General features: G+C 47.4%; 1 protein-coding gene across 2 annotated transcripts; it reads left to right on the top strand.

The window, feature by feature from the left end:
- gyg1b (glycogenin 1b) lies at positions 1-25968 on the top strand. 2 transcript variants are annotated; one of them, XM_052516599.1, is made up of 7 exons: positions 1-158; positions 3273-3408; positions 5890-6064; positions 8487-8649; positions 19661-19787; positions 23591-23801; positions 25463-25968. In XM_052516599.1, exons 1-7 carry the CDS (start codon positions 149-151, stop codon positions 25646-25648), a joined length of 1008 nt encoding a protein of 335 aa, XP_052372559.1. In that variant the 5' UTR covers positions 1-148; the 3' UTR covers positions 25649-25968. The 2 variants fall into 2 exon arrangements, with proteins under 2 accessions (XP_052372559.1, XP_052372558.1); XM_052516598.1 differs by having other exon boundaries at positions 23591-23813.
- The last annotated feature ends 1830 nt before the right edge of the window (positions 25969-27798 follow it).

Here is a 27798-nt window from a genome sequence, read left to right as displayed (position 1 = left end):
AGTGCAGGAGTGGGTGTGCGCCAAGACCCTGTCACGTGACCCACTGTCTACATGCGTCTATAAATTCACCTCCATGTCGTAGGCTTGTCCTTTCCTAACGAAGGTGCTGTGTCTAATCTACAGAGGATCTGCAACTTCTACCAGCAATATGTCAAAAGGTACGTGACGGTTTGTTACAATGTAATCCTTGGGTGATGTGATGGAAGTTTTGGCTGTGGCAGACACGGTGGAAACTAACTGGTCGTGATTGTTCCCACTGTCAGAGGCTAAAAAAGTTACTGTGGAGTTGCAGCAATGTCCGTCGCATATAAATGATGGGATGGCAGGCACGTTGAGAAATGTACAGCTTGGTTTGTTGCCGTTATTTTAGTTTTTGTCGATCCGTGACACAACCGGCATGTGGAAACCGTCTGAGTCGTTTAGTCTATTTTCCGCTTTCCATCACCGAGTGTTTTGCAACATGGACTTTCTTAATAGAGCCGTATCGATACGTTTCACGGCTGTGTGGATAACGGTTGGGTCAATGAGTTTCGCTGTTGCTCAGTGTCTCCCTAGTTGTAACCCCATATTCACACGTACCCTAAACAGCCGACAGGGACCTCTCAGTCGGTGCTGTCTGGCACTGATGTACCCAGCCGTTAATACTGGTGTGGACCGGTTCAACAACGTCCATTCAGGCTGCAAATGAATCATTTTCTTACTCAAAGGGTCTCTCTCATCCTGCGTTTAGACTTTAATACAACTGGGAACTGGTGGAAAAAACGAGCCCACCGTTAAAGCTTGTTACAGTAACCTAAAAAAATATATATTATCGAAAACCACAAGTTTTGGGCTCAGTACAATGCGTCAATTCTGGCCTTCATTTAGAGGGTTTCTAGAATCAAATCGTAGATTCCTGCCGTTGTGCCATTAAGCAAGGCACAGCAGCCCCCGCACCTCCAAAACCTGTCTTTATTTAGAGGTGTTTGGTGAAAAGCAGAAGACATCTTTTGGTTGGACCGCCTGCACACTTGACCAATAAAGTGATAGTATTTATCTTTTTGACGGCCTGTCATTAAATATAGTTAAGGAGAAAAAATGATGCCTTTGTAGCCTGAGATGGAGAATGCTTTATGTACGAGCCGGTCCACGGAGGACATCAATCCTAGACGACAGTGTAGATCTAGTGTTAGGTTAAATCGCACTGTACCTGCATTGCTGTAGCCAGCTAGACGTATCCTACTACTTGTTTACTGAATTACTGTTCCAAGTGAAACTGTATGTCCTGTAAGCCTACACAGCCTTCTCGCCACGTTTTATTATATTAAGCTTTTATAGGCCTACCTAAAGTCAATACAAGGTGCACACTGACAAGTGTAGTTCCTGACATCCTGTCCCCATGACTTACAAAAGGTGTCATGCCATGGTCATCTGCCTTTGTGATGGCAGCACTTTCTAGATCTTCATATATTCAGTGGGTTGAGGCCTGACGGCCAACAGCATGTCTTTCTGTGCTTATCATAAAGTGCATTTTACCAGTAAGAGTTGCAGAGATCCAGTAGAACTGTTTTTTTTGGTTGGCAGATTGATTTGGGGTTTCTTGCTTCTAATATAACATCAGCTGTTTTCTTGGGCCCAATGGCAATACGGGGTGGGAGGGAGGTACAGTTGGAAATGCATCCTTTCACTGGCTCTACCTGGTTTGGCATCTGAACACAATTTGAGGTTTTGTATTCAGTGGTCTCTTTTTACCAGGCTGTTATCCAGTTGGCCCCCAAAACCAAGTGTAGTGTTTACTATACCAGGGGGTTGTTTAACTGACCAGCCAGGCCTGCTAATATTAACTGCCAGTTTCTACATTTGGCATTATAATTATAATGAATCTATTTGCCCTTTGTTAGCTCACAATCATTTCATTGTTGAGACGTGAGTGTATGGGCAATTTCATAGATTTTCCTATCTGGCACAGCATGCCAAAGTAGACATCATCAATACCTTGGCCATTCTGTCTGGCATTCAGACATTGGTGTAGTTGTTAAAACTGCCACAGACCATTGGACATTACTCCCTCACAATTTTTTACTTTACTCAATATTTTCTTAACTCTATTTCTTCAACTGCATTGTTGATTAAGGGCTCGTAAGTACGGATTTCACGATAAGGTCTACTACACCTGTTGTATTCAGTGCTTGTGACAAATACAATTTGAGTTAGTTTGATGCACTGATATGAGTTTTGACCGATGTCCGGTATTTTCCATGTGTAAAACCCGATGCCGATATTTAACATTTTACCTGCCTTTTAAGCATTCTAATACAGCCAAATAGTTGCAACATGCACCAACACATTATTTTGTTGGCATTTCCCCATGTCCCCATAACCAGTAAAACATCATCAAAAACCTGTTCTGTTCACTCACTTGCTGTTTCGTTGTTCATTTGTTCTCAACCAGGATTTCATCATGTCAAGCAGTGAAGTTTCTCAGTAGAAGTACCTGGGAGTCTGGAATTGATAAATTGTCCTTTGTAATGAATATATAGAAACTCTGGCTAAGGTTTTTTTGTTTGTTATAGAAATAAATCAATCCTTAGTATTAAAAATAATATATTATTCAAACTTCTCCCTGTGTTGGATGTTGGTGGTATTTACATGTAGCACAACCTGTTTTAAACCCCTCGGACGCCGTCTCCCATTACGTTTCATCACAGGACCGTTTTAGGACTCATTGTAGTCTGTATAAACATGTGGGATGGACCTCTGTTTTTAAGAGCTGCATTCCCTATGATTTACAAAACGAACTAACAAACCCCCTCTATGTAACATTAACTAGGATAAGAATCATAATTTACCCGTTCACAGGAATCGATGACACGAGAGATCCCTCCAGTCTCCACAGATTTGGGGAAATCTGTTTAGTTTTTGCCCCTATTTTGTGGATCAATCTGCAGAGTTCACTGAGGTTAGATGTGCTGGTGCCCCTCAGGCAGTTGACATTATTGATTGAGGACCTCTATGTAGTTAAATGGGATTGATTTTATAACATTTTATTGTGCTGAATGATATTGTTTCATACGTATATGTTTTAATCTGTTTTGATTGTAATGTGTACAGGGCTCTCTTGTAAAATAGATTTTTAATCTCAATGTGACACCCTGTTTAAAAAATATATAAAAAAATTAGTGTCCTTACAAAGTATTTTTGGGGGAATGTTTTAAGAGTAGCATTCACACCATTTGAACCAAATGCAAATGTTATTCCTAAATTTGTATTAACAAGTTATGCCCCCCATCCAGACCAGGCTTTTGTGACATTGGCCACCAATGACAACTATGCCAGGGGAGCCATGGTCCTGGGCAAGTCCCTGAGGAACCACCAGACAACCAGGAGGCTGGTGGTGATGATCGGCCCCCACGTCTCTGATCCCTGCAAGTAAGAACCTCTTTTAAAGGACAATGTTTTACAACCAAATGTAAATGGTTTCACTTGTTGAAATTAAATCGCAGGTTTGGAGTAAATTCTTCATCATCCTCGTTGGGATGAAATACGTCTTTTCAGAAAAGTGTTCAATGTAGTGATTCAGTTCCTCAGATGTTGTGCACATGACATTGCGGATGAAGGAATGGCAGTGTAATATTCAGTGCGATGCCCCTCCGTCCATTCTACAGGTAACTGCCTAGAATAAGGAAACGCCAGTAAATGAAGGATACAAAGTATGTTGCAGGAGCTTCCACACAGGAAGTTCCAGACAACTGTTGAAACGATGCCAACGGGCATTGAAACGATGCCAACGGGCATTGAAACGATGCCAACGGGCATTGAAACGATGCCAAGGGGCATGGAAACTGGTCTGGCAGCTCATGGTGGCCCAATGCCCTGTTAAAATGCTTTGTTTCCTTTGTTTTGGCTGGTACCTGTAGCAGTAGGCTAGAGAATGGCATGGCTGGATAGGGGAAAGGCTTGAGTGGCACAAAATGGTAGAAAATTACAGATTAATGTTTGTAATGACAAAATAGCCTTTTTCCCCTCTATCGTAAGGAAAAATATTTTATTTTGTATTTTTTGGAAAAGTAATTGGTGATATATTTTGTCAAATCTTATTCCAATATTTGAGCATTTGTAAACATTTCTAAGAATATTTTTGTAGGACCTAAGAGTTGAGACAAATGTACTTTGAGAGTAGTATACAATAATATGCATTGTTTACAGAATGCCAGCAGAGGACGTGTGAGTTGAACTCTGACCATATATGTAAGAACCTGCCACTTCCCAGTTACATTTCCCTTAATGCCCGTATAGGTCTATGCAATACCTACTAAGCTAACAAATGGAGTTTCATGGCCATAAAATCTAATTTGGCTGTTTTTTAATTTTTAATTGTAGGACCCCATATTGGTATATCTATCAATTATTTTATGAAATATTGAGTTTGGCCTTTACTGCTATAGCCCATAGAAATCATTTGAATGACACATTCATACATGTCATCTAAGTGAAGTTGTAAGGAACAAGGATTTGAAGTCTGTCCTATATCTGAGAATGTAAGAAAATACATGTCTACTTGTGTTATTTTTGGCACATTTCACCCCATGCACTTTCTGCCATTTTTACAAACCCGGTACTGTGTTAGTGTCAGATGACTCTCATGAAGCATGTCCATTGTAGGGCAGAACAACTGACACCTTAGTGTTCGCTAGGCTCCCTTTTCGATATTGTGGCTCCAACCGTTGGGTCTGGACAGTTGGTTTTGTGAGAAACGAGGACGTCCAGGACAGTGTTCAGATGACTGCCCTAAACTTGTGGATGTCGTAGAGCCAACCAACTGGCACGGTTGTGTTCGTGAGTTTCTCCTTATTGGCGACATTTGTAGCTCACACAGTTCGGGTTTTACAGCTGATTGTCTTGTCCGGATCATTGTGTAGGAGTTGAATACCCCTAGAGGTGTTCCCTGGCCCCCGCCCTCTGCCCCTAGAGGTGTTCCCTGGCCCCCGCCCTCTGCCCCTAGAGGTGTTCCCTGGCCCCCGCCCTATGCCCCTAGAGGTGTTCCCTGGCCCCCGCCCTCTGCCCCTAGAGGTGTTCCCTGGCCCCCGCCCTCTGCCCCTAGAGGTGTTCCCTGGCCCCCGCCCTATGCCCCTAGAGGTGTTCCCTGGCCCCCGCCCTATGCCCCTAGAGGTGTTCCCTGGCCCCCGCCCCTCTGCCCCTAGAGGTGTTCCCTGGCCCCCGCCCTATGCCCCCTAGAGGTGTTCCCTGGCCCCCGCCCTATGCCCCCTAGAGGTGTTCCCTGGCCCCCGCCCTATGCCCCTAGAGGTGTTCCCTGGCCCCCGCCCTATGCCCCTAGAGGGTGTTCCCTGGCCCCCGCCCTATGCCCCTAGAGGTGTTCCCTGGCCCCCGCCCTATGCCCCTAGAGGTGTTCCCTGGCCCCCGCCCTATGCCCCTAGAGGTGTTCCCTGGCCCCCGCCCTCTGCCCCTAGAGGTGTTCCCTGGCCCCCGCCCTCTGCCCCTAGAGGTGTTCCCTGGCCCCCGCCCTCTGCCCCTAGAGGTGTTCCCTGGCCCCCGCCCTCTGCCCCCTAGAGGTGTTCCCTGGCCCCCGCCCTATGCCCCCTAGAGGTGTTCCCTGGCCCCCGCCCTCTGCCCCTAGAGGTGTTCCCTGGCCCCCGCCCTCTGCCCCCTAGAGGTGTTCCCTGGCCCCCGCCCTCTGCCCCCTAGAGGTGTTCCCTGGCCCCCGCCCTCTGCCCCCTAGAGGTGTTCCCTGGCCCCCGCCCTCTGCCCCCTAGAGGTGTTCCCTGGCCCCCGCCCTATGCCCCTGACTCATCACCACTGCAGTTATTCCGAATGCTTTCCACTGTACACCATGTTGACGGTACGTCATGCAGTCTCTGCTTCCTCCTCTTCCTCTTCCTCCACCTCCACCAGGGGAGTGCTTCTCAAGATCTTCGACGAGGTACTGTTGGTGGATGTGTTGGACAGCGGAGACTCAGCTAACCTGGACCTGATGAAGAGACCTGACCTGGGAGTCACCTTCACCAAGCTACACTGCTGGACCCTTACACAATACTCCAAATGTGTCTTCATGGATGCAGACACACTGGTGAGATACACACGATACTCTGACCTTCAAGAACCCACACACACTGGTATGAGGGGGGGGGGGGGTTCACCTGTCTGTCCTCCAGGTAGCTGCAGTAGAGTTCACCTGTCTGTCCTCCAGGTAGCTACAGTAGAGTTCACCTGTCTGTCCTCCAGGTAGCTACAGTAGAGTTCACCTGTCTGTCCTCCAGGTAGCTACAGTAGAGTTCACCTGTCTGTCCTCCAGGTAGCTACAGTAGAGTTCACCTGTCTGTCCTCCAGGTAGCTACAGTAGAGTTCACCTGTCTGTCCTCCAGGTAGCTACAGTAGAGTTCACCTGTCTGTCCTCCAGGTAGCTACAGTAGAGTTCACCTGTCTGTCCTCCAGGTAGCTACAGTAGAGTTCACCTGTCTGTCCTCCAGGTAGCTACAGTAGAGTTCACCTGTCTGTCCTCCAGGTAGCTGCAGTAGAGTTCACCTGTCTGTCCTCCAGGTAGCTGCAGTAGAGTTCACCTGTCTGTCCTCCAGGTAGCTGCAGTAGAGTTCACCTGTCTGTCCTCCAGGTAGCTGCAGTAGAGTTCACCTGTCTGTCCTCCAGGTAGCTGCAGGTAGCTGCAGAGTTCACCTGTCTGTCCTCCAGGTAGCTGCAGTAGAGTTCACCTGTCTGTCCTCCAGGTAGCTGCAGTAGAGTTCACCTGTCTGTCCTCCAGGTAGCTGCAGTAGAGTTCACCTGTCTGTCCTCCAGGTAGCTGCAGGTAGAGTTTCACCTGTCTGTCCTCCAGGTAGCTGCAGTAGAGTTCACCTGTCTGTCCTCCAGGTAGCTGCAGTAGAGTTCACCTGTCTGTCCTCCAGGTAGCTGCAGTAGAGTTCACCTGTCTGTCCTCCAGGTAGCTGCAGTAGAGTTCACCTGTCTGTCCTCCAGGTAGCTGCAGTAGAGTTCACCTGTCTGTCCTCCAGGTAGCTGCAGTAGAGTTCACCTGTCTGTCCTCCAGGTAGCTGCAGTAGAGTTCACCTGTCTGTCCTCCAGGTAGCTGCAGTAGAGTTCACCTGTCTGTCCTCCAGGTAGCTGCAGTAGAGTTCACCTGTCTGTCCTCCAGGTAGCTGCAGTAGAGTTCACCTGTCTGTCCTCCAGGTAGCTGCAGTAGAGTTCACCTGTCTGTCCTCCAGGTAGCTGCAGTAGAGTTCACCTGTCTGTCCTCCAGGTAGCTGCAGTAGAGTTCACCTGTCTGTCCTCCAGGTAGCTGCAGTAGAGTTCACCTGTCTGTCCTCCAGGTAGCTGCAGTAGAGTTCACCTGTCTGTCCTCCAGGTAGCTGCAGTAGAGTTCACCTGTCTGTCCTCCAGGTAGCTGCAGTAGAGTTCACCTGTCTGTCCTCCAGGTAGCTGCAGTAGAGTTCACCTGTCTGTCCTCCAGGTAGCTGCAGTAGAGTTCACCTGTCTGTCCTCCAGGTAGCTGCAGTAGAGTTCACCTGTCTGTCCTCCAGGTAGCTGCAGTAGAGTTCACCTGTCTGTCCTCCAGGTAGCTGCAGTAGAGTTCACCTGTCTGTCCTCCAGGTAGCTGCAGTAGAGTTCACCTGTCTGTCCTCCAGGTAGCTGCAGTAGAGTTCACCTGTCTGTCCTCCAGGTAGCTGCAGTAGAGTTCACCTGTCTGTCCTCCAGGTAGCTGCAGTAGAGTTCACCTGTCTGTCCTCCAGGTAGCTGCAGTAGAGTTCACCTGTCTGTCCTCCAGGTAGCTGCAGTAGAGTTCACCTGTCTGTCCTCCAGGTAGCTGCAGTAGAGTTCACCTGTCTGTCCTCCAGGTAGCTGCAGTAGAGTTCACCTGTCTGTCCTCCAGGTAGCTGCAGTAGAGTTCACCTGTCTGTCCTCCAGGTAGCTGCAGTAGAGTTCACCTGTCTGTCCTCCAGGTAGCTGCACCTGTCTGTCCTCCAGGTAGTTCACCTGTCTGTCCTCCAGGTAGCTGCAGTAGAGTTCACCTGTCTGTCCTCCAGGTAGCTGCAGTAGAGTTCACCTGTCTGTCCTCCAGGTAGCTGCAGTAGAGTTCACCTGTCTGTCCTCCAGGTAGCTGCAGTAGAGTTCACCTGTCTGTCCTCCAGGTAGCTGCAGTAGAGTTCACCTGTCTGTCCTCCAGGTAGCTACAGTAGAGTTCACCTGTCTGTCCTCCAGGTAGCTGCAGTAGAGTTCACCTGTCTGTCCTCCAGGTAGCTACAGTAGAGTTCACCTGTCTGTCCTCCAGGTAGCTGCAGTAGAGTTCACCTGTCTGTCCTCCAGGTAGCTGCAGTAGAGTTCACCTGTCTGTCCTCCAGGTAGCTACAGTAGAGTTCACCTGTCTGTCCTCCAGGTAGCTGCAGTAGAGTTCACCTGTCTGTCCTCCAGGTAGCTACAGTAGAGTTCACCTGTCTGTCCTCCAGGTAGCTGCAGTAGAGTTCACCTGTATGCGTTTGTTGCAGGTGGTACAGAACATAGATGAGTTGTTTGACAGAGAGGAGCTGTCTGCGGCCCCGGATCCCGGCTGGCCAGACTGTTTCAACTCCGGCGTGTTCGTGTTCCGACCCTCCAACGAGACGTACAGCAAACTGCTCCAGTACTGCGCAGAACATGGCAGCTTCGATGGTACGTGTTAGTTTGTAATGTTTCCTTTTGTTTTGTTAAGAAATGTAACGTCCATTTCCCATCCCATGACTTCTGTATTTTGAAGAGCTAACCATTGGCGCTTTTGTACAAAGGTCTATCGGAGTAGTGTTTCCATGGTCTGCTGGTAGGTCATGTAGCATATTGTAGTGTTCCATGGTCTGCTGGTAGGTCATGCAGCATATTGTAGTGTTTCCATGGTCTGCTGGTAGGTCATGCAGCATATTGTAGTGTTTCCATGGTCTGCTGGTAGGTCATGCAGCATATTGTAGTGTTTCCATGGTCTGCTGGTAGGTCATGCAGCATATTGTAGTGTTTCCATGATCTGCTGGTAGGTCATGCAGCATATTGTAGTGTTTCCATGGTCTGCTGGTAGGTCATGTAGTGTTTCCATGGTCTGCTGGTAGGTCATGCAGCATATTGTACTAGTGTTTCCATGGTCCATATTGTAGTGTTTCCATGGTCTGCTGGTAGGTCATGCAGCATATTGTACTAGTGTTTCCATGGTCTGCTGGTAGGTCATGTAGCATATTGTAGTGTTTCCATGGTCTGCTGGTAGGTCATGCAGCATATTGTACTAGTGTTTCCATGGTCTGCTGGTAGGTCATGCAGCATATTGTAGTGTTTCCATGGTCTGCTGGTAGGTCATGCAGCATATTGTAGTGTTTCCATGGTCTGCTGGTAGGTCATGCAGCATATTGTACTAGTGTTTCCATGGTCCATATTGTAGTGTTTCCATGGTCTGCTGGTAGGTCATGCAGCATATTGTACTAGTGTTTCCATGGTCTGCTGGTAGGTCATGTAGCATATTGTAGTGTTTCCATGGTCTGCTGGTAGGTCATGCAGCATATTGTAGTGTTTCCATGGTCTGCTGGTAGGTCATGCAGCATATTGTACTAGTGTTTCCATGGTCTGCTGGTAGGTCATGCAGCATATTGTAGTGTTTCCATGGTCTGCTGGTAGGTCATGCAGCATATTGTAGTGTTTCCATGGTCTGCTGGTAGGTCATGCAGCATATTGTAGTGTTTCCATGGTCTGCTGGTAGGTCATGCAGCATATTGTAGTGTTTCCATGGTCTGCTGGTAGGTCTTGCAACATATTGTACTAGTGTTTCCATGGTCTGCTGGTAGGTCATGCAGCATATTGTAGTGTTTCCATGGTCTGCTGGTAGGTCATGCAGCATATTGTAGTGTTTCCATGGTCTGCTGGTAGGTCATGCAGCATATTGTAGTGTTTCCATGGTCTGCTGGTAGGTCATGCAGCATATTGTAGTGTTTCCATGGTCTGCTGGTAGGTCATGCAGCATATTGTAGTGTTTCCATGGTCTGCTGGTAGGTCATGCAGCATATTGTAGTGTTTCTATGGTCTGCTGGTAGGTCATGCAGCATATTGTACTAGTGTTTCCATGGTCTGCTGGTAGGTCATGCAGCATATTGTAGTGTTTCCATGGTCTGCTGGTAGGTCATGCAGCATATTGTAGTGTTTCCATGGTCTGCTGGTAGGTCACGCAGCATATTGTAGTGTTTCCATGGTCTGCTGGTAGGTCACGCAGCAGATTGTAGTGTTTCCATGGTCTGCTGGTAGGTCATGCAGCATATTGTAGTGTTTCCATGGTCTGCTGGTAGGTCATGCAGCATATTGTAGTGTTTCCATGGTCTGCTGGTAGGTCATGCAGCATATTGTAGTGTTTCCATGGTCTGCTGGTAGGTCATGCAGCATATTGTAGTGTTTCCATGGTCTGCTGGTAGGTCATGCAGCATATTGTAGTGTTTCCATGGTCTGCTGGTAGGTCATGCAGCATATTGTACTAGTGTTTCCATGGTCTGCTGGTAGGTCATGCAGCATATTGTACTAGTGTTTCCATGGTCTGCTGGTAGGTCATGCAGCATATTGTAGTGTTTCCATGGTCTGCTGGTAGGTCATGCAGCATATTGTACTAGTGTTTCCATGGTCTGCTGGTAGGTCATGCAGCATATTGTAGTGTTTCCATGGTCTGCTGGTAGGTCATGCAGCATATTGTAGTGTTTCCATGGTCTGCTGGTAGGTCATGCAGCATATTGTAGTGTTTCCATGGTCTGCTGGTAGGTCATGCAGCATATTGTACTAGTGTTTCCATGGTCCATATTGTAGTGTTTCCATGGTCTGCTGGTAGGTCATGCAGCATATTGTACTAGTGTTTCCATGGTCTGCTGGTAGGTCATGCAGCATATTGTACTAGTGTTTCCATGGTCTGCTGGTAGGTCATGCAGCATATTGTAGTGTTTCCATGGTCTGCTGGTAGGTCATGCAGCATATTGTAGTGTTTCCATGGTCTGCTGGTAGGTCATGCAGCATATTGTAGTGTTTCCATGGTCTGCTGGTAGGTCATGCAGCATATTGTAGTGTTTCCATGGTCTGCTGGTAGGTCATGCAGCATATTGTAGTGTTTCCATGGTCTGCTGGTAGGTCATGCAGCATATTGTAGTGTTTCCATGGTCTGCTGGTAGGTCATGCAGCATATTGTACTAGTGTTTCCATGGTCCATATTGTAGTGTTTCCATGGTCTGCTGGTAGGTCATGCAGCATATTGTACTAGTGTTTCCATGGTCTGCTGGTAGGTCATGTAGCATATTGTAGTGTTTCCATGGTCTGCTGGTAGGTCATGCAGCATATTGTACTAGTGTTTCCATGGTCTGCTGGTAGGTCATGCAGCATATTGTAGTGTTTCCATGGTCTGCTGGTAGGTCATGCAGCATATTGTAGTGTTTCCATGGTCTGCTGGTAGGTCATGCAGCATATTGTAGTGTTTCCATGGTCTGCTGGTAGGTCATGCAGCATATTGTAGTGTTTCCATGGTCTGCTGGTAGGTCATGCAGCATATTGTAGTGTTTCCATGGTCTGCTGGTAGGTCATGCAGCATATTGTACTAGTGTTTCCATGGTCTGCTGGTAGGTCACGCAGCATATTGTAGTGTTTCCATGGTCTGCTGGTAGGTCACGCAGCATATTGTAGTGTTTCCATGGTCTGCTGGTAGGTCATGCAGCAGATTGTAGTGTTTCCATGGTCTGCTGGTAGGTCATGCAGCATATTGTAGTGTTTCCATGGTCTGCTGGTAGGTCATGCAGCATATTGTAGTGTTTCCATGGTCTGCTGGTAGGTCATGCAGCATATTGTAGTGTTTCCATGGTCTGCTGGTAGGTCATGCAGCATATTGTAGTGTTTCCATGGTCTGCTGGTAGGTCATGCAGCATATTGTAGTGTTTCCATGGTCTGCTGGTAGGTCATGCAGCATATTGTAGTGTTTCCATGGTCTGCTGGTAGGTCATGCAGCATATTGTACTAGTGTTTCCATGGTCTGCTGGTAGGTCATGCAGCATATTGTAGTGTTTCCATGGTCTGCTGGTAGGTCATGCAGCATATTGTACTAGTGTTTCCATGGTCTGCTGGTAGGTCATGCAGCATATTGTAGTGTTTCCATGGTCTGCTGGTAGGTCATGCAGCATATTGTAGTGTTTCCATGGTCTGCTGGTAGGTCATGCAGCATATTGTAGCGTTTCCATGGTCTGCTGGTAGGTCATGCAGCATATTGTAGTGTTTCCATGGTCTGCTGGTAGGTCTTGCAACATATTGTACTAGTGTTTCCATGGTCTGCTGGTAGGTCATGCAGCATATTGTAGTGTTTCCATGGTCTGCTGGTAGGTCATGCAGCATATTGTAGTGTTTCCATGGTCTGCTGGTAGGTCATGCAGCATATTGTAGTGTTTCCATGGTCTGCTGGTAGGTCATGCAGCATATTGTACTAGTGTTTCCATGGTCTGCTGGTAGGTCATGCAGCATATTGTAGTGTTTCCATGGTCTGCTGGTAGGTCATGCAGCATATTGTAGTGTTTCCATGGTCTGCTGGTAGGTCATGCAGCATATTGTAGTGTTTCCATGGTCTGCTGGTAGGTCATGCAGCATATTGTAGTGTTTCCATGGTCTGCTGGTAGGTCATGCAGCAGATTGTAGTGTTTCCATGGTCTGCTGGTAGGTCATGCAGCATATTGTAGTGTTTCCATGGTCTGCTGGTAGGTCATGCAGCATATTGTAGTGTTTCCATGGTCTGCTGGTAGGTCACGCAGCATATTGTAGTGTTTCCATGGTCTGCTGGTAGGTCATGCAGCATATTGTAGTGTTCCATGGTCCAACCTTCCCACAATAAGGGGTGAATTTGGCCCATTCCTCCTGACAGATCTGGTGTAACTGGGTCAGGTTTGTAGGCCTCCTTGCTCACACACACCTTTTCAGTTCTGCCTACATTTTCTATAGGATTGAGGTCATGGCTTGACTTTGTTGTCCTTAAGACATTTCGCCACAACTTTGGAGGTATGCTTGGGGTCATTGTCCATTTGGAAGACCCATTTGCGACCAAGCTAACTTTCTGACTGTTGTCTTGAGATGTTGATTCAATATATCCACAGAATTTTCAAAAGCCAACTGTAAATACTGAAAATCCTTCTCAATATTAGATACCCTAAAATAAATAATTGCATCAGCATTTTCTTCCCCCAACCACACAGAACTTCAGTCAGTGAATCAAGGGGTTGTATTTTTGCAGGTGTCCCATAGCATCCTATTAAATCTAAGTTCATTAGCTTTTGATAACTGCAGTTTCAGTTCTAAAAACTGCTTTGGTTTTAGATGAGAACTTTAATTCATTAAATGTAATTTCACCTTTAACTAGGGAAATTCAATTCTTATTTAATTGATGGAACAGTGGCTTAACCTTGTTCAGGGGCAGAACAGAATGTTTTTTTACCTTGCTCGATCGAATCCCTGACAACTTTTTGGTTACTGGCCCAACGCTCTAGCCAATAGGCTACCTGCTGCCTACGGGCTGCCGAGTGGCGCAGAGGTCTAAGGCACTGCAGTTCAGTGCTGGAGGTGTCACTACAGACCCTGGTTTGATTCCAACCGGCCTTGATTGGGAGTCCCATAGGGCAGCGCACAATTGGCCCATTGTCGTACGGGGTAGGCCGTCATAAATTTGTTAATTGACTTGCCAAGTTACATTTTTTTTAATATTTACATATCCGTCTTTAATATAAATGACTCCCTTATTCACTTGGTCACATCGCTAAACATCAGCCAGTCGAGCCTATAGACTGATTTAGAAAATATTTGTTTGTCCGTTTGCAGACAGAACTGAGAACTTATGAACCCAGTCTTTTGTCTTGTACAATTTACACATCCGACTCATGTTAATGTGTCAGTCCCAACCCTGATCTAGGTTACATTTTGGAGTCAGAAGTTCCACAACCATTGGGCCTGGGTTCAGGGGAACGTTTCTTAACACCAAGAGGAGAAGAAAAATGAAACCCCTTGATTTGTTGCTTCCTAAAGTCTCTACACTTTTAAAATAATCCAAACTTCAGTCCTCTGATACAACAGTTGGTAGCCAGACCAAAACCTGCAGATGAGAATGTATTAATGAGCTGTAGGAATCTAACGGTAACACAAGCAGACCACTCTTTAAGATAAAAGCTGTGGTACCATCAAAGTAGGGTTTGGTGTGTTCTGGGTTTTTACCCATCTGCCACCCCCACTCTTCATGGGACCGGCACACACGCCTGGTCTGCGGGCACACACGCCTGGTCTGCGGGCACACACGCCTGGTCTGCGGGCACACACGCCTGGTCTGCGGGCACACACGCCTGGTCTGCGGGCGACCAGAAACAAGCTACATACTACTATACCAGAATAGATAATCTAGTGATTTTAGATTTTGCTGTGAAGAGACCGAGATGAGATTGAGATCTCTCGTTCTGATGGTGGAAATAGGTTTGTATAAGTTAAAGTTAAACCAAATCAAGTGGTTTTATGTGTCAGTTTATAAACCATGTGCTGTGGAATTGGTACATTGCACATCTCTTCCCATTTTTTATTTTGCAACCTGTATGGGGCAGCTGTCAACACGTTTTCTTCAAATGAAACTGGTATATTTTTACATTTATGCCAATCCCTTTCAGACAATTTGTATCTTTGTAATATTTGGCAGAACAAGTTCCCTGCCTTTCTCCCTCTAACATGGTCTTTTGTCACCTGTGAGTCACAGCAATCTTTAGTATTTGGTTGAGGTGATGGTAGAAAGTCGTAGTAGCTTTGACTAATGAGCCCAAGAATCTTCATTTAGAGGGGCTGAGCAGAAGCCAGCTGGAATGCAGCTCTACCCCTGAGGGCACTGCCAGTGTACCTTGGCAGTAGATGATACTGAACCACAGGTACAAAAAACCCAGAAAGCTTTGACTTAATATACAGAGGTACAACGGGCTCAGCGGAATGGCTCTCGGCCTGTCAGGGCTGGTATGACACAAAAGCAACCTGGGACAAAACAAACTACGATCACTTATCATCCAAGAACGCAGTCTCTCCATAGCCCACACTAGCTTGTTGGAGGCGCCTAGAGCTGCGGTATGCTAACTGGCTAGCGCTGCGGTATGCTAACTGGCTAGCGCTGCGGTATGCTAACTGGCTAGCGCTGCGGTATGCTAACTGGCTAGCGCTGCGGTATGCTAACTGGCTAGCGCTGCGGTATGCTAACTGGCTAGAGCTGCAGTGTTTTTAGTCAGCGTTGGTCTTCTCTGACCTTTAACACTTATGCTCCGGCTCTCTACTACAACTGGAAAACAGTCGGGCCATTATTGTGCCAGTCATTTTTGCCGTGGCTGTGTAGCGCAGGCTAACCAACTATTGGGCAATGGCAGATCGGAGTGATGAAATGGTTCAGGAGAGATCAGACTTCAGGTCTTGGGCCGGGGGCGCCTCAATACAATTTCCCCTTTATTACTGCATGCTGTCCAGGTGGTAGTGAGGCAGTAGCTGGACTTGTGGTTCAGTATCATCTGCTGCCAAGGTACACTGGCAGTGCCCTCAGGGGTAGAGCTGCATTCCTGCTGGCTTCTGCTCAGCCCCTCTAAATGAAGATTCTTGGGCTCAATAACTTTCTGAAACCTCTCTGCTAGAGTGAAGCCTCAAGGGGGGTATCTGGCCGGCCTGGGGTTGGGCTGACAATAGACGGATAGTACTTCAGCCCCTCTGTTATTAATAAACTGTAGAAACAAGTGGTTTGGACTGCAGACACAGCGCTACACTGTTGAACAAAGAGCCTACAGTCTCCAGTTTAAAGGTCCTCCTGCTCACGCTCTGTGTACAGTAGATGGACCACTAACGTGTGGCTAGTTTGTCCTCAACCTCCAGCACAAGATACATTTTCTCCATGTTGTAATTTGACTGGTGGATTGTGAAACCTTGGGTGTAGATTACTCAATGACCTCTTTCATACCTTTTACGTGTGTCTGTCATCTCTAGGAATGTGAGCCTCTTCTGAGAAGGTTACTCAGCTGTTGGTGTGTCATTTAAAGACTTCCTCGTTCTAGTGTGGCGGAATGTCGGCCTCTAGTGTGGCGGAATGTCGGCCTCTAGTGTGGCGGAATGTCGGCCTCTAGTGTGGCGGAATGTCGGCCTCTAGTGTGGCGGAATGTCGGCCTCTAGTGTGGCGGAATGTCGGCCTCTAGTGTGGCGGAATGTCGGCCTCTGGTGTGGCGGAATGTCGGCCTCTGGTGTGGCGGAATGTCGGCCTCTGGTGTGGCGGAATGTCGGCCTCTGGTGTGGCGGAATGTCGGCCTCTGGTGTGGCGAAATGTCGGCCTCTAGTGTGGCGAAATGTCGGCCTCTAGTGTGGCGAAATGTCGGCCTCTAGTGTGGCGAAATGTCGGCCTCTAGTGTGGCGAAATGTCGGCCTCTAGTGTGGCGAAATGTCGGCCTCTAGTGTGGCGGAATGTCGGCCTCTGGTGTGGCGGAATGTCGGCCTCTGGTGTGGCGGAATGTCGGCCTCTGGTGTGGCGGAATGTCGGCCTCTGGTGTGGCGGAATGCCGGCCTCTGGTGTGGCGGAATGTCGGCCTCTGGTGTGGCGGAATGCCGGCCTCTGGTGTGGCGGAATGCCGGCCTCTGGTGTGGCGGAATGCCGGCCTCTGGTGTGGCGGAATGCCGGCCTCTGGTGTGGCGGAATGTCGGCCTCTAGTGTTTGACAAACACCTGGGCTGTTTTCATTAGTCAGATTCCTTTGCAAAACTCTTAATCTGTGGCAAAATGTTTTTCAACGGGAACCGTTTAAACCAAACAGAAATCCACTGACACCACAACGTTTAACTACCAGAGGAATACAGGGGTGTCCTTCGTGATGTTCTGTACATTGTGTGATTACCACACTACATGCTGGCACTGTGAGCCACACTGCCAGGCTGCCCAGACCGTTTCCTATAAATACATCTGTGGAAAGTGACTGACTGTATAGTGACTTTATCATATAGCGATAGACACTCTGTCAGCTCAGACATTTTGCTATTTATATCTCTGGATGGCTAAAGCATAGTGACTGGATATCAAATCCAGTGTTATTTGCCACAGGCTTTGGAAACAACTGGTGTAGACTAGCAGTGAAATGTTAACTTACAGGCCCTTCCCAACAATGCAGAGAAAAGGGATAAGTGATCCCAGATGGTAAACCTTAACAGCAGCATATGTAAAGAGCTGGTGCAAGAAAGTCTGAATGCAAGGGTAGCTATTGGTTACCTAGAATGGAGAATATAAACTCCTGTGGAAGTCCTGGCCCTGGGCTGGTGCGGTTGCGTCTGGCCCTGGGCTGGCGCGGTTGCGTCTGGCCCTGGGCTGGCGCGCTTGCGTCTGGCCCTGGGCTGGCGCGCTTGCGTCTGGCCCTGGGCTGGCGCGCTTGCGTCTGGCCCTGGGCTGGCGCGCTTGCGTCTGGCCCTGGGCTGGCGCGGTTGCGTCTGGCCCTGGGCTGGCGCGGTGCGTCTGGCCCTGGGCTGGCGCGGTGCGCCTGGGCTGGCGCGGTTGCGTCTGGCCCTGGGCTGGCGCGCTTGCGTCTGGCCCTGGGCTGGCGCGCTTGCGTCTGGCCCTGGGCTGGCGCGCTTGCGTCTGGCCCTGGGCTGGCGCGCTTGCGTCTGGCCCTGGGCTGGCGCGCTTGCGTCTGGCCCTGGGCTGGCGCGCTTGCGTCTGGCCCTGGGCTGGCGCGGTTGATTAACACTTATTTCATAGTTTTCATGTCTTTATTCGACAATGTAGAAAATAGTAAAAAATAAAGAAACCCTGGAATGACTAGCTGTCAACCTGGTGGTTGGCTGGTGCTGTGCGGCTGTGTAGTGGTTGTCTGGTGCTGTGAGGCTGTGCGGTGGCCGGCTGGTGCTGTGCTGTGCGGTGGCCGGCTGGTGCTGTGTGGTGGCTGGAGCTGACTACTGTTGAGTTAAGAGAAGAGGGATTTCTACCTTTTCTGGAGGGAATAGTATTTGTCTGAGGCTTTCTGGCTGTGGCTCAGCTTTTAATGACCTGGAGACCTACACAAAGTATCAGATCTGAAATGGATTCCAGATATTGGCTTTAAATGAAAGATCCACCTATTAGAAGGTCACTTAGTGCTATTTTCTGACGTAACAAATGCATGGCTGTTAGGAGAGAGAGGAGTGCTGTGTTTGCTGCCACCACCCCCATCCAACCGTCCAGAAATATCCTACACCGCAGTCTGTGTAAAGAGCATTGTGGGTACCGTGCCTTCAGAAAGTGTTCACACCCCTGGACTTTTTTCCAGGTTTTAAAGCATAATTTTTAAAAATGGATTCGGGTAACATTGTGCCACTGTCCTACACCCCATAATGTCAGTGGAATATTTTTTTGAACATTATTACAAAAAAAAGATTCAAAACATTGCATTCAGTCTTCAACTGTATGTTTGGGGCAAATCCAATATTACACCTGAGTACCACTCCATGTTTTCAAGTGTAGTGGTGGCTGCATCTTATGGATGTGCTTGTCATTGTTAAGGACCAGAGTTTTTCAGGAGTAAAAAAAATAAACCGAATAGAGCTCAGCACAGGCAACATCCTCGAGGAAAACCTGGTTCATTCTGCTTTCAACCAGACACTTGGGAGACGAATTCACCTTTCAGCTGGACAATAACCTAAAACGCAAGGCCAAATATACACGAGTTGCTGAGAAGACGGTGGATGTTCCATGTTCCACCTTAAATCTACTTAAATCTGCAGAATGGCGAGACCTGAAATGGTTGTCTAGCGACGCTCGATAACCATTTTAAAAGGGTAATCCTCATATGTCGCAGATCTTAGACAGGAAGAGACTGACTCACAGCTGTCATCTCGGGTGGGAATCTCAGGTGTGTATCGTTTAGTGAGGGGGGAAAATGTCATCCATTTTGAGTTCGGGCTGCAACAACAACGTAGAATAAGGTCAAGGGGTATGAATACTTTCTGAAGGTACCTTCTCTTCAGACCATCTTATGTAACCATTGAGTGACTTTGTGTACATCCAGTTTTACTGTCAGGACTGATCTGAGCAGTCACCTGACTAGGAGCCTGTGGTGGCGTTGGCAGGAGGTCAAATGGCTTTAGGGGTCAGAGGTGAATCAGTTGGATAGATGGCTGAATGACTGACAGCCAGCTGAGCCATACATCGGTAAAGATGCTTCTCTCTGAAGTTTATCATTTAGACAACCTGTTCACATTACGTTAGTCATTTAGCAGAGTGACTTAGTGCATCCATCTTAAGGTATCTAGGCGAGACAACCACATCATAGGAAGTAAATTCTTCCTGAAAGTAGCGATCAGCGACGTCTCTGTGTCCACCTGTTTTATAGTCTCTGAGGTTGTGGCTTGGGTGCAGAGGATATTAACAGAATGGGTTTGTTTCACAGCATCTGTTTACAAAATAACGTTGGCCTTTCTGCGGTGGGCTTCTTGTTAGCCTCACTGTCTGGTCTAGTAAACCTGGACAGGGTACAAAGCTCATGATGATACTAGAAGTACTTCTAGATGGACTAAGTCTTGAACCAGCCTCTGCTTCTAGGCTTCCTGGTGTTTTGAACCAGTCATAACCATTTATGTTGGGGCAAAATATGTTGTGCTTCCTGTTGTGTAATTGCTAACAGATGTTTTTGTTCTGTCTCTAGGTGGAGACCAGGGGGTCTTGAATGGCTTCTTCAGTAACTGGGCAACAGCAGATATCTCAAAACACCTCCCCTTCATCTACAACCTCAGCAGCATAGCAATCTACACTTACCTTCCAGCATTCAAACAGTAAGTACTCAATCTACACTTACAGCATTCAAACAGTAAGTACTCAATCTACACTTACAGCATTCAAACAGTAAGTACTCAATCTACACTTACCTTCCAGCATTCAAACAGTAAGTACTCAATCTACACTTACCTTCCAGCATTCAAACAGTCAGTACTCAATCTACACTTACAGCATTCAAACAGTAAGTACTCAATCTACACTTACAGCATTCAAACAGTCAGTACTCAATCTACACTTCCAGCATTCAAACAGTCGGTAATCTCAGCATTCAAACAGTACACTTCCAGCATTCAAACAGTCAGTACTCAATCTACACTTCCAGCATTCAAACAGTCAGTACTCAATCTACACTTCCAGCATTCAAACAGTCAGTACTCAATCTACACTTCCAGCATTCAAACAGCATTCAAACAGTACTCAATCTACACTTCCAGCATTCAAACAGTCAGTACTCAATCTACACTTCCAGCATTCAAACAGTCGGTACTCAATCTACACTTCCAGCATTCCAGTCAGTTCAAACACTTCCAGCATTCAAACAGTCAGTACTCAATCTACACTTACCTTCCAGCATTCAAACAGTTGGTACTCAATATAATAATATATGCCATTTAGCAGACGCTTTTATCCAAAGCGACTTACAGTCATGTGTGCATACATTCTACGTATGGGTGGTCCCGGGAATCGAACCCACTACCCTGGCGTTACAAGCGCCATGCTCTACCAACTGTGCTACAGAAGGACCACAAAGTACTTATATGATAGTTGCTGGTTTAGGCAGTAACGACTATCTGAATAGATCTCTATTTCTTACATTGATAAACCATGGCTACCTCAAGTTAATATTTGAGGTTTTCTACAACGCCCTGCTTGCCTAACGTTAGGTGGGAAGATCAGCAGTGACTCAATAGTAGATACCTGTAAAAACCCCTAGCAGGGAAAGGTTTGTTGGCGTGGGCTGTGAGAACGAGAGGCGTAAGGTGATACGGTCACATGAAAGTGTGCTCATGCTATGGCATCAGGTTACCAGTGATGGGAGCTTTTACAGAGCAGCAGCATAAAGCCTGAAGGCTTCTCCCAGCTACTGTAGGGCCCAAGGCCTTGTTGGGTTAGATATCAAGCAGACGCTTCACAGCTGAGGCCAAAATAAAGCTATTTATTTAAAGACCTTTATGCTTGTAGACAGGACCTCTGCTGGTCAGTGACGAATCTCTCCCTCTCCTTTCTCTCTTGCCCTTCATTCTCTCCCCCCACCACCCCCCTCTCTCTCTGGCATTTATTTTTACTCTGGCAAAATCAGACATTTCATCAATGTATCTCAGGCATTTGTTATTTATTTCACCTTTATTTAACCAGGTAGGCCAGTTGAGAACACCTTTATTTAACCAGGTAGGCCAGTTGAGAACACCTTTATTTAACCAGGTAGGCCAGTTGAGAACACCTTTATTTAACCAGGTAGGCCAGTTGAGAACACCTTTATTTAACCAGGTGGCCAGTTGAGAACACCTTTATTTAACCAGGTAGGCCAGTTGAGAACACCTTTATTTAACCAGGTAGGCCAGTTGAGAACACCTTTATTTAACCAGGTAGGCCAGTTGAGAACACCTTTATTTAACCAGGTAGGCCAGTTGAGAACACCTTTATTTAACCAGGTAGGCCAGTTGAGAACACCTTTATTTAACCAGGTAGGCTAGTTGAGAACACCTTTATTTAACCAGGTAGGCTAGTTGAGAACACCTTTATTTAACCAGCTAGGCCAGTTGAGAACACCTTTATTTAACCAGGTAGGCTAGTTGAGAACACCTTTATTTAACCAGGTAGGCCAGTTGAGAACACGTTCTCATTTACAACTGCGACCTGGCCAAGAAAGAGTTGCAATTCGACAACAGTTACACATGGAATAAACAAAACATACAGTCAATAATACAGTAGAACAAAAGAAAACTAAGTCTATATACAGTGTGCAAATGAGGTAAGTTAAGACAATAAATATGCCATGGTGGCGAAGTAATTACAATATAACAATTAAACACTCGAATGGTAGATGTGCAGAAGATGAATGTGCAAGTAGAGATACTGGGGTGCAAAGGAGCAAAATAAATAAATACAGTATGGGGATGAGGTAGGTAGATGGGCTGTTTACAGATAGGCTATGTACAGGTGCAGTGATCTGTAAAATGCTCTGACAGCTGGTGCTTAAAGCTGTTGGTGAGGGAGATGTGAGTCTCCAGCTTCAGAGATTTTTGCCATTCGTTCTAGTCATGGGTAGCAGAGAACTGGAAGGAAAGACAACCAAAGGAGGAATTGTTTTTGGGGGTGACCAGTGAGATATACCTGCTGGAGTGCGTGCTACAGGTGGGTGATTCTATGGTGACCAGTGAGCTGAGAAGGTGGGGCTTTACCTAGCAGAGACTTCTAGATAAACTGTAGCCAGTGGGTTTGGCGAAGAGTATGAAGCGAAGGCCAACCAACGAGAGCGTACAGGTCGCAATGGTAGGTAGTATATGGGGCTTTGGTGACAAAACAGATGGCACTGTGATAGACTGCACCCAATTTGTTGAGTAGAGTGCTGCAGGCTATTTTGTAAATGACATTACCGAAGTCGAGGATCGGTAGGATGGTCAGTTTTACGAGGGTATGTTTGGCAGCATGAGTGAAGGATGCTTTGTTGAGAAATAGGAAGCCAATTCTAGATTTAATTTTGAATTGGAGATGTTTAATGTGAGTCTGGAAGGAGAGTTTAGTCTAACCAGACACCTATGTATTTGTAGTTGTCCACATATTCTAAGTCAGAACCATCCAGAGTAGTGATGCTGGACGGGCGGGCGGGTGCGGACAGTGATCAGTTGAATAGCATGCATTTAGTTTTACTTGCAATTAAGAGCAGTTGGAGGCCACGGAAGGAGTGTTGTAAGGCATTGAAGCTCATCTGGAGGTTCGTTATGTGTCCAAAGAAGGACCAGAAGTTTACAGAATGGTGTCGTCTGCGTAGAGGTGTATCAGAGAATCACCAGCAGCAAGAGCAACATCATTGATGTATACAGAGGAGTCGGCCCGAGGATTAAACCCGGTGGGACCCCTATAGAGACTGCCAGAGTTCTGGACAACAGGCCCTCCGATTTGACACACTGAAATCTGTCTGAGAAGTAGTTGGTGAACCAGGCGAGGCAATAATTTGAGAAACCAAGGCTGTTGAGTCACCAATAAGAATGTGGTGATTGACAGAGTCGAAAGCCTTGGCCAGGTCGATGAATATGGCTGCACAGTAATGTCTCTTATCGATGGCAGTTATGATATCGTTTAGGACCTTGAGCGTGGCTGAGGTGCACAGATGACCAGCTCTGAAACCAGATTGCATAGCGGAGAAGGTACGGTGTGATTTGAAATGGTCAGTGATCTGTTTGTTAACTTTGCTTTCGAAGACCTTAGAAAGACAGGGTAAGAGATTTTGTTCTGTATCAGTTTGGGTCTAGAATGTCACCACCCTTTGAAGAGGGGGGTGACCGTGGCAGCTTTCCAATCTATGGGGATCTCAGACGATACGAAAGAGGTTGAGCAGGCTAGTAATAAGGGTTGCAACTATTTCTGCAGATCATTTTAGAAAGAGGGTCCAGATTGTCTAGCCCGGCTGATTTGTAGGGGTCCAGATTTTTCAGCTCTTTTCAGAACATCGGCTATCTGGATTTGGGTAAAGGAGAAATGGTGGGGGCTTTGGTGGGTTGCTGTGGAGGGTGCCGGGCAGTTGACCGGGGCTTTTATAAAATACATTTGAAGTAAATTAACATGCATTCTGTTCCAGATACGGTGCCAACGCCAAGGTGGTCCACTTCCTGGGTCAGACCAAGCCATGGAGCTACACGTATGACCCCAAGACCAAGAGGGTCAGCGGGGAGGAGACTTCCACACACCCCAGCTTCCTCCTGGACTGGTGGTTCCTCTACTCTTCTTCTGTGGTGCCCATGATGGTGGAGGGATACGGAGACCAGCCCTTCCACTCTGGCTGTGTGGAAGTCAGTCTAGAAGTATTAGCCTTTTCTTCCTCTACAGAATGTATCAACAGCTGGAACAAATTAAATTAAATGGTTACTTCTTGTTAGTAAGTAAAAGTAATATTGTCTCATCGCACCTCCTGAATTAATACCAAACGATATAAATTACGATGAGTCAATTTGTGAAATAGTGTTACTTAAGTCCTGATGGCTGTTGCGATGTGTAACCCTCGTTCGTCCGTCTGATAGTTCCAATCCTCGATCAAAGAAAGTTGTAATCATCATGGTCACTGGCATGAGCTGTGGTCCCAGATCTATAGTCACAAGGGGGATGGAAGGTATGCTGAAGGAGACTAGGTGGTTGTGATGCTGCCTTGTCAGACAACGCCTTGTCGCTCGTCACTAATAATGGCTGCTTCTTCTGGGCAATCTGTTCTACCACAAACCTGGCTTAGCGTCTAGCCCTATAATACTATTGCAGTGTGTTCGCTGGCTATGTGAACTGAACAAAAATATAAATGCAACATTTAAAGTGTTGGTCCTATATTAAGTTAGCTGAAATAAAAGATCCCAGAAATATTCCATATGCACAAAAAGCTTATTTCTCATTTTGTGCACAAATTTGTTTACATCCCTGTTGGTGAGCATTTTCTCCTTTGCCAAGATAATCCATTTACCTGACAGGTGTGGTGTGTGTGTATAGAGAAGCTAATTTGTGATTTGATCATTACACAGGTGCACCTTGTGCTGGGTGACAAAAGGTCACTCTAAAATGTGCAGTTTGGTTACACAACGCCACAGATGTCTCAAGTTGAGGAATTTGGAATGATTACTGCAGCAATTCCCCGTTAATTTATAATTTGGCATTTCCAAATTACATCCAACCGGCCTCACAACTGCAGACAACGTGTATGGTGTGGGCGAGCGGTTTGCCAAGGTCAACATGGTGAACAGAGTGCCCCATGGTGGGGTTATGGTACAATGAACACACTTGTGTTTAATTGATGACAATTTGAATGCTCAGAGATACCGTGACGAGATCTTGAGGCCCATTGTGCCATTCATCCGCTGCCACCATCACCTCATGTTTCAGCATGATGATACACAGCCCCACGTCACAAGGATCTGTACACAATATCTGGAAGCTGAAGATGGCCTGCGTACTCACCAGACATGTCACCCATTGAGCATGTTTGGGGTGCTCTGGATCAACATGTACGACAGAGTGTTCCATTTCCTGGCAATATCCAGCAATGCACAGCCATTGAAGTGGAGTGACATTCCACAGGCCACAATCAACAAGCCTGATCAACTCTATGTGAAGGAGATGTTTTGCGCTGCATGAGGCAAATGTTGGTCATGCTACATACTGACCAACAGATTCATCTGTTTTCCCAGTTATGAAATCTATAGATTAGTGCCTTTATGAATGTGTTTCAATTGACTGAGTTCCTTTTTAAATGATCAGTAACTCAGTAAAATCTTGACTTTGTTGCCTGTTGAGTTAAATATTTGTACAGTTTTGATGGTTTGTTGTGAAGTTGATATGTAAATCTTTTTATTCATATTTCCATTGTGTAGCTGTACGGGTGTGTCTCCTTAGCTTTTAGTTTTGTAGCTTTTTCCTGAATTCATCAAATCTCCGTTCTAGATGTTAATATTTGTTTTGTTTCCTCCTCCAGGGAAGCAGCACGCGTTTCCTCCCTCAGTGTAGCAGCACGTCCCAGGAGCCCCATCACACCGAGCCATACGTGCCACCCGAGACCTCTGAGGAACGCAAGCAGAAATGGGAGCAGGGCCAGGCGGACTACATGGGAATGGATTCGTTTGACAATATCCAGAAAAAGCTTGATGCTTTTCTCAAATAAACGTCGACAAGGGATCACTTAGTTTGACAGATTGATTTAGTAAACCCCCCCCCCCAACTCTCGATCTCACCAATAGTTGGTTCTCTAGTGAACCACTACCCACACCAGCTCTAAGGATTACAGCACGTTGTTTAACAATGTGAAACATTCTGACATCGTTGGCAGAGCGCATACACTATGCAATACTTAGTATGTTTAGGCTGTCACATACTGTAAAGATGCCCACACTGTGAAGCACCATTTTTTTGATGTGCATGATTTAAAAAATGTTTTGAAATTGCTGTATTTGTGAAGAGAATAAAATATGGCCTTGTCAGATATATGAACATACGAGCCTTACATGGGGACACTGACGCATTTTAAAGATTCATACTTTATTTTTTGGGACACTGAAATACACCTTTCATAAATGCAGGGGTGGCAATACTTCTAAATCCTCAAACTAACAAAGCATTTAATGTATTGTCCTGTGTGGAGTCTCCACACCGCACAACCAGGGACTGGAGTCTCCACACCGCACAACCAGGGACTGTGTGGAGTCTCCACACCGCACAACCAGGGACTGTGTGGAGTCTCCACACCGCACAACCAGGGACTGGAGTCTCCACACCGCACAACCAGGGACTGGAGTCTCCACACCGCACAACCAGGGACTGGAGTCTCCACACCGCACAACCAGGGACTGGAGTCTCCACACCGCACAACCAGGGACTGGAGTCTCCACACCGCACAACCAGGGACTGGAGTCTCCACACCGCACAACCAGGGACTGTGTGGAGTCTCCACACCGCACAACCAGGGACGGTGTGGAGTCTCCACACCGCACAACCAGGGACTGTGTGGAGTCTCCACACCGCACCACCAGGGACTGTGTGGAGTCTCCACACCGCACCACCAGGGACTGTGTGGAGTCTCCACACCGCACCACCAGGGACTGTGTGGAGTCTCCACACCGCACAACCAGGGACTGTGTGGAGTCTCCACACCGCATAACCAGGGACTGTGTGGAGTCTCCACACCGCATAACCAGGGACTGTGTGGAGTCTCCACACCGCACAACCAGGGACTGTGTGGAGTCTCCACACCGCACAACCAGAGACTGTGTGGAGTCTCCACACCGCATAACCAGGGACTGTGTGGAGTCTCCACACCGCATAACCAGGGACTGTGTGGAGTCTCCACACCGCACAACCAGGGACTGTGTGGAGTCTCCACACCGCACAACCAGAGACTGGAGTCTCCACACCGCACAACCAGGGACGGTGTGGAGTCTCCACACCGCACAACCAGGGACTGGAGTCTCCACACCGCACAACCAGGGACTGTGTGGAGTCTCCACACCGCACAACCAGGGACTGGAGTCTCCACACCGCACAACCAGGGACTGTGTGGAGTCTCCACACCGCACAACCAGGGACGGTGTGGAGTCTCCACACCGCACAACCAGGGACTGTGTGGAGTCTCCACACCGCACAACCAGGGACTGTGTGGAGTCTCCACACCGCACAACCAGGGACTGTGTGGAGTCTCCACACCGCACAACCAGGGACTGGAGTCTCCACACCGCACAACCAGGGACTGTGTGGAGTCTCCACACCGCACAACCAGGGACTCTGTGGAGTCTCTACACCGCACAACCAGGGACTGTGTGGAGTCTCCACACCGCACAACCAGGGACGGTGTGGAGTCTCCACACTGCACAACCAGGGACTGGAGTCTCCACACCGCACAACCAGGGACGGTGTGGAGTCTCCACACCGCACAACCAGGGACTGTGTGGAGTCTCCACACCGCACAACCAGGGACTGTGTGGAGTCTCCACACCGCATAACCAGGGACTGTGTGGAGTCTCCACACCGCACAACCAGGGACTGTGTGGAGTCTCCACACCGCACAACCAGGGACGGTGTGGAGTCTCCACACCGCACAACCAGGGACTGTGTGTTACCATGCAGTCAGTTGGATATGAAGTCACACTTGAATGGATGTCTAAACATATCTTCCTCTTGTGGAAAGATGGTGCCTTTGTTTTATAGTTTACAATTCATTTTGCAGCCACTAGGTGGCTCTTCCCTGGATTGTTTTAGGCCTTCAGTTGGCCTGAGCCCAGGGTAGGCCTTCAGTTGGCCTGAGCCCAGGGTAGGCCTTCA

The sequence above is a fragment of the Oncorhynchus keta genome, unplaced genomic scaffold (assembly GCF_023373465.1).
Source record: "Oncorhynchus keta strain PuntledgeMale-10-30-2019 unplaced genomic scaffold, Oket_V2 Un_scaffold_515_pilon_pilon, whole genome shotgun sequence".
Taxonomy (NCBI): domain Eukaryota; kingdom Metazoa; phylum Chordata; class Actinopteri; order Salmoniformes; family Salmonidae; genus Oncorhynchus; species Oncorhynchus keta.
Note: the sequence above shows the minus strand (reverse complement) of the source record. Positions and strands in the feature narration are given on the sequence as shown.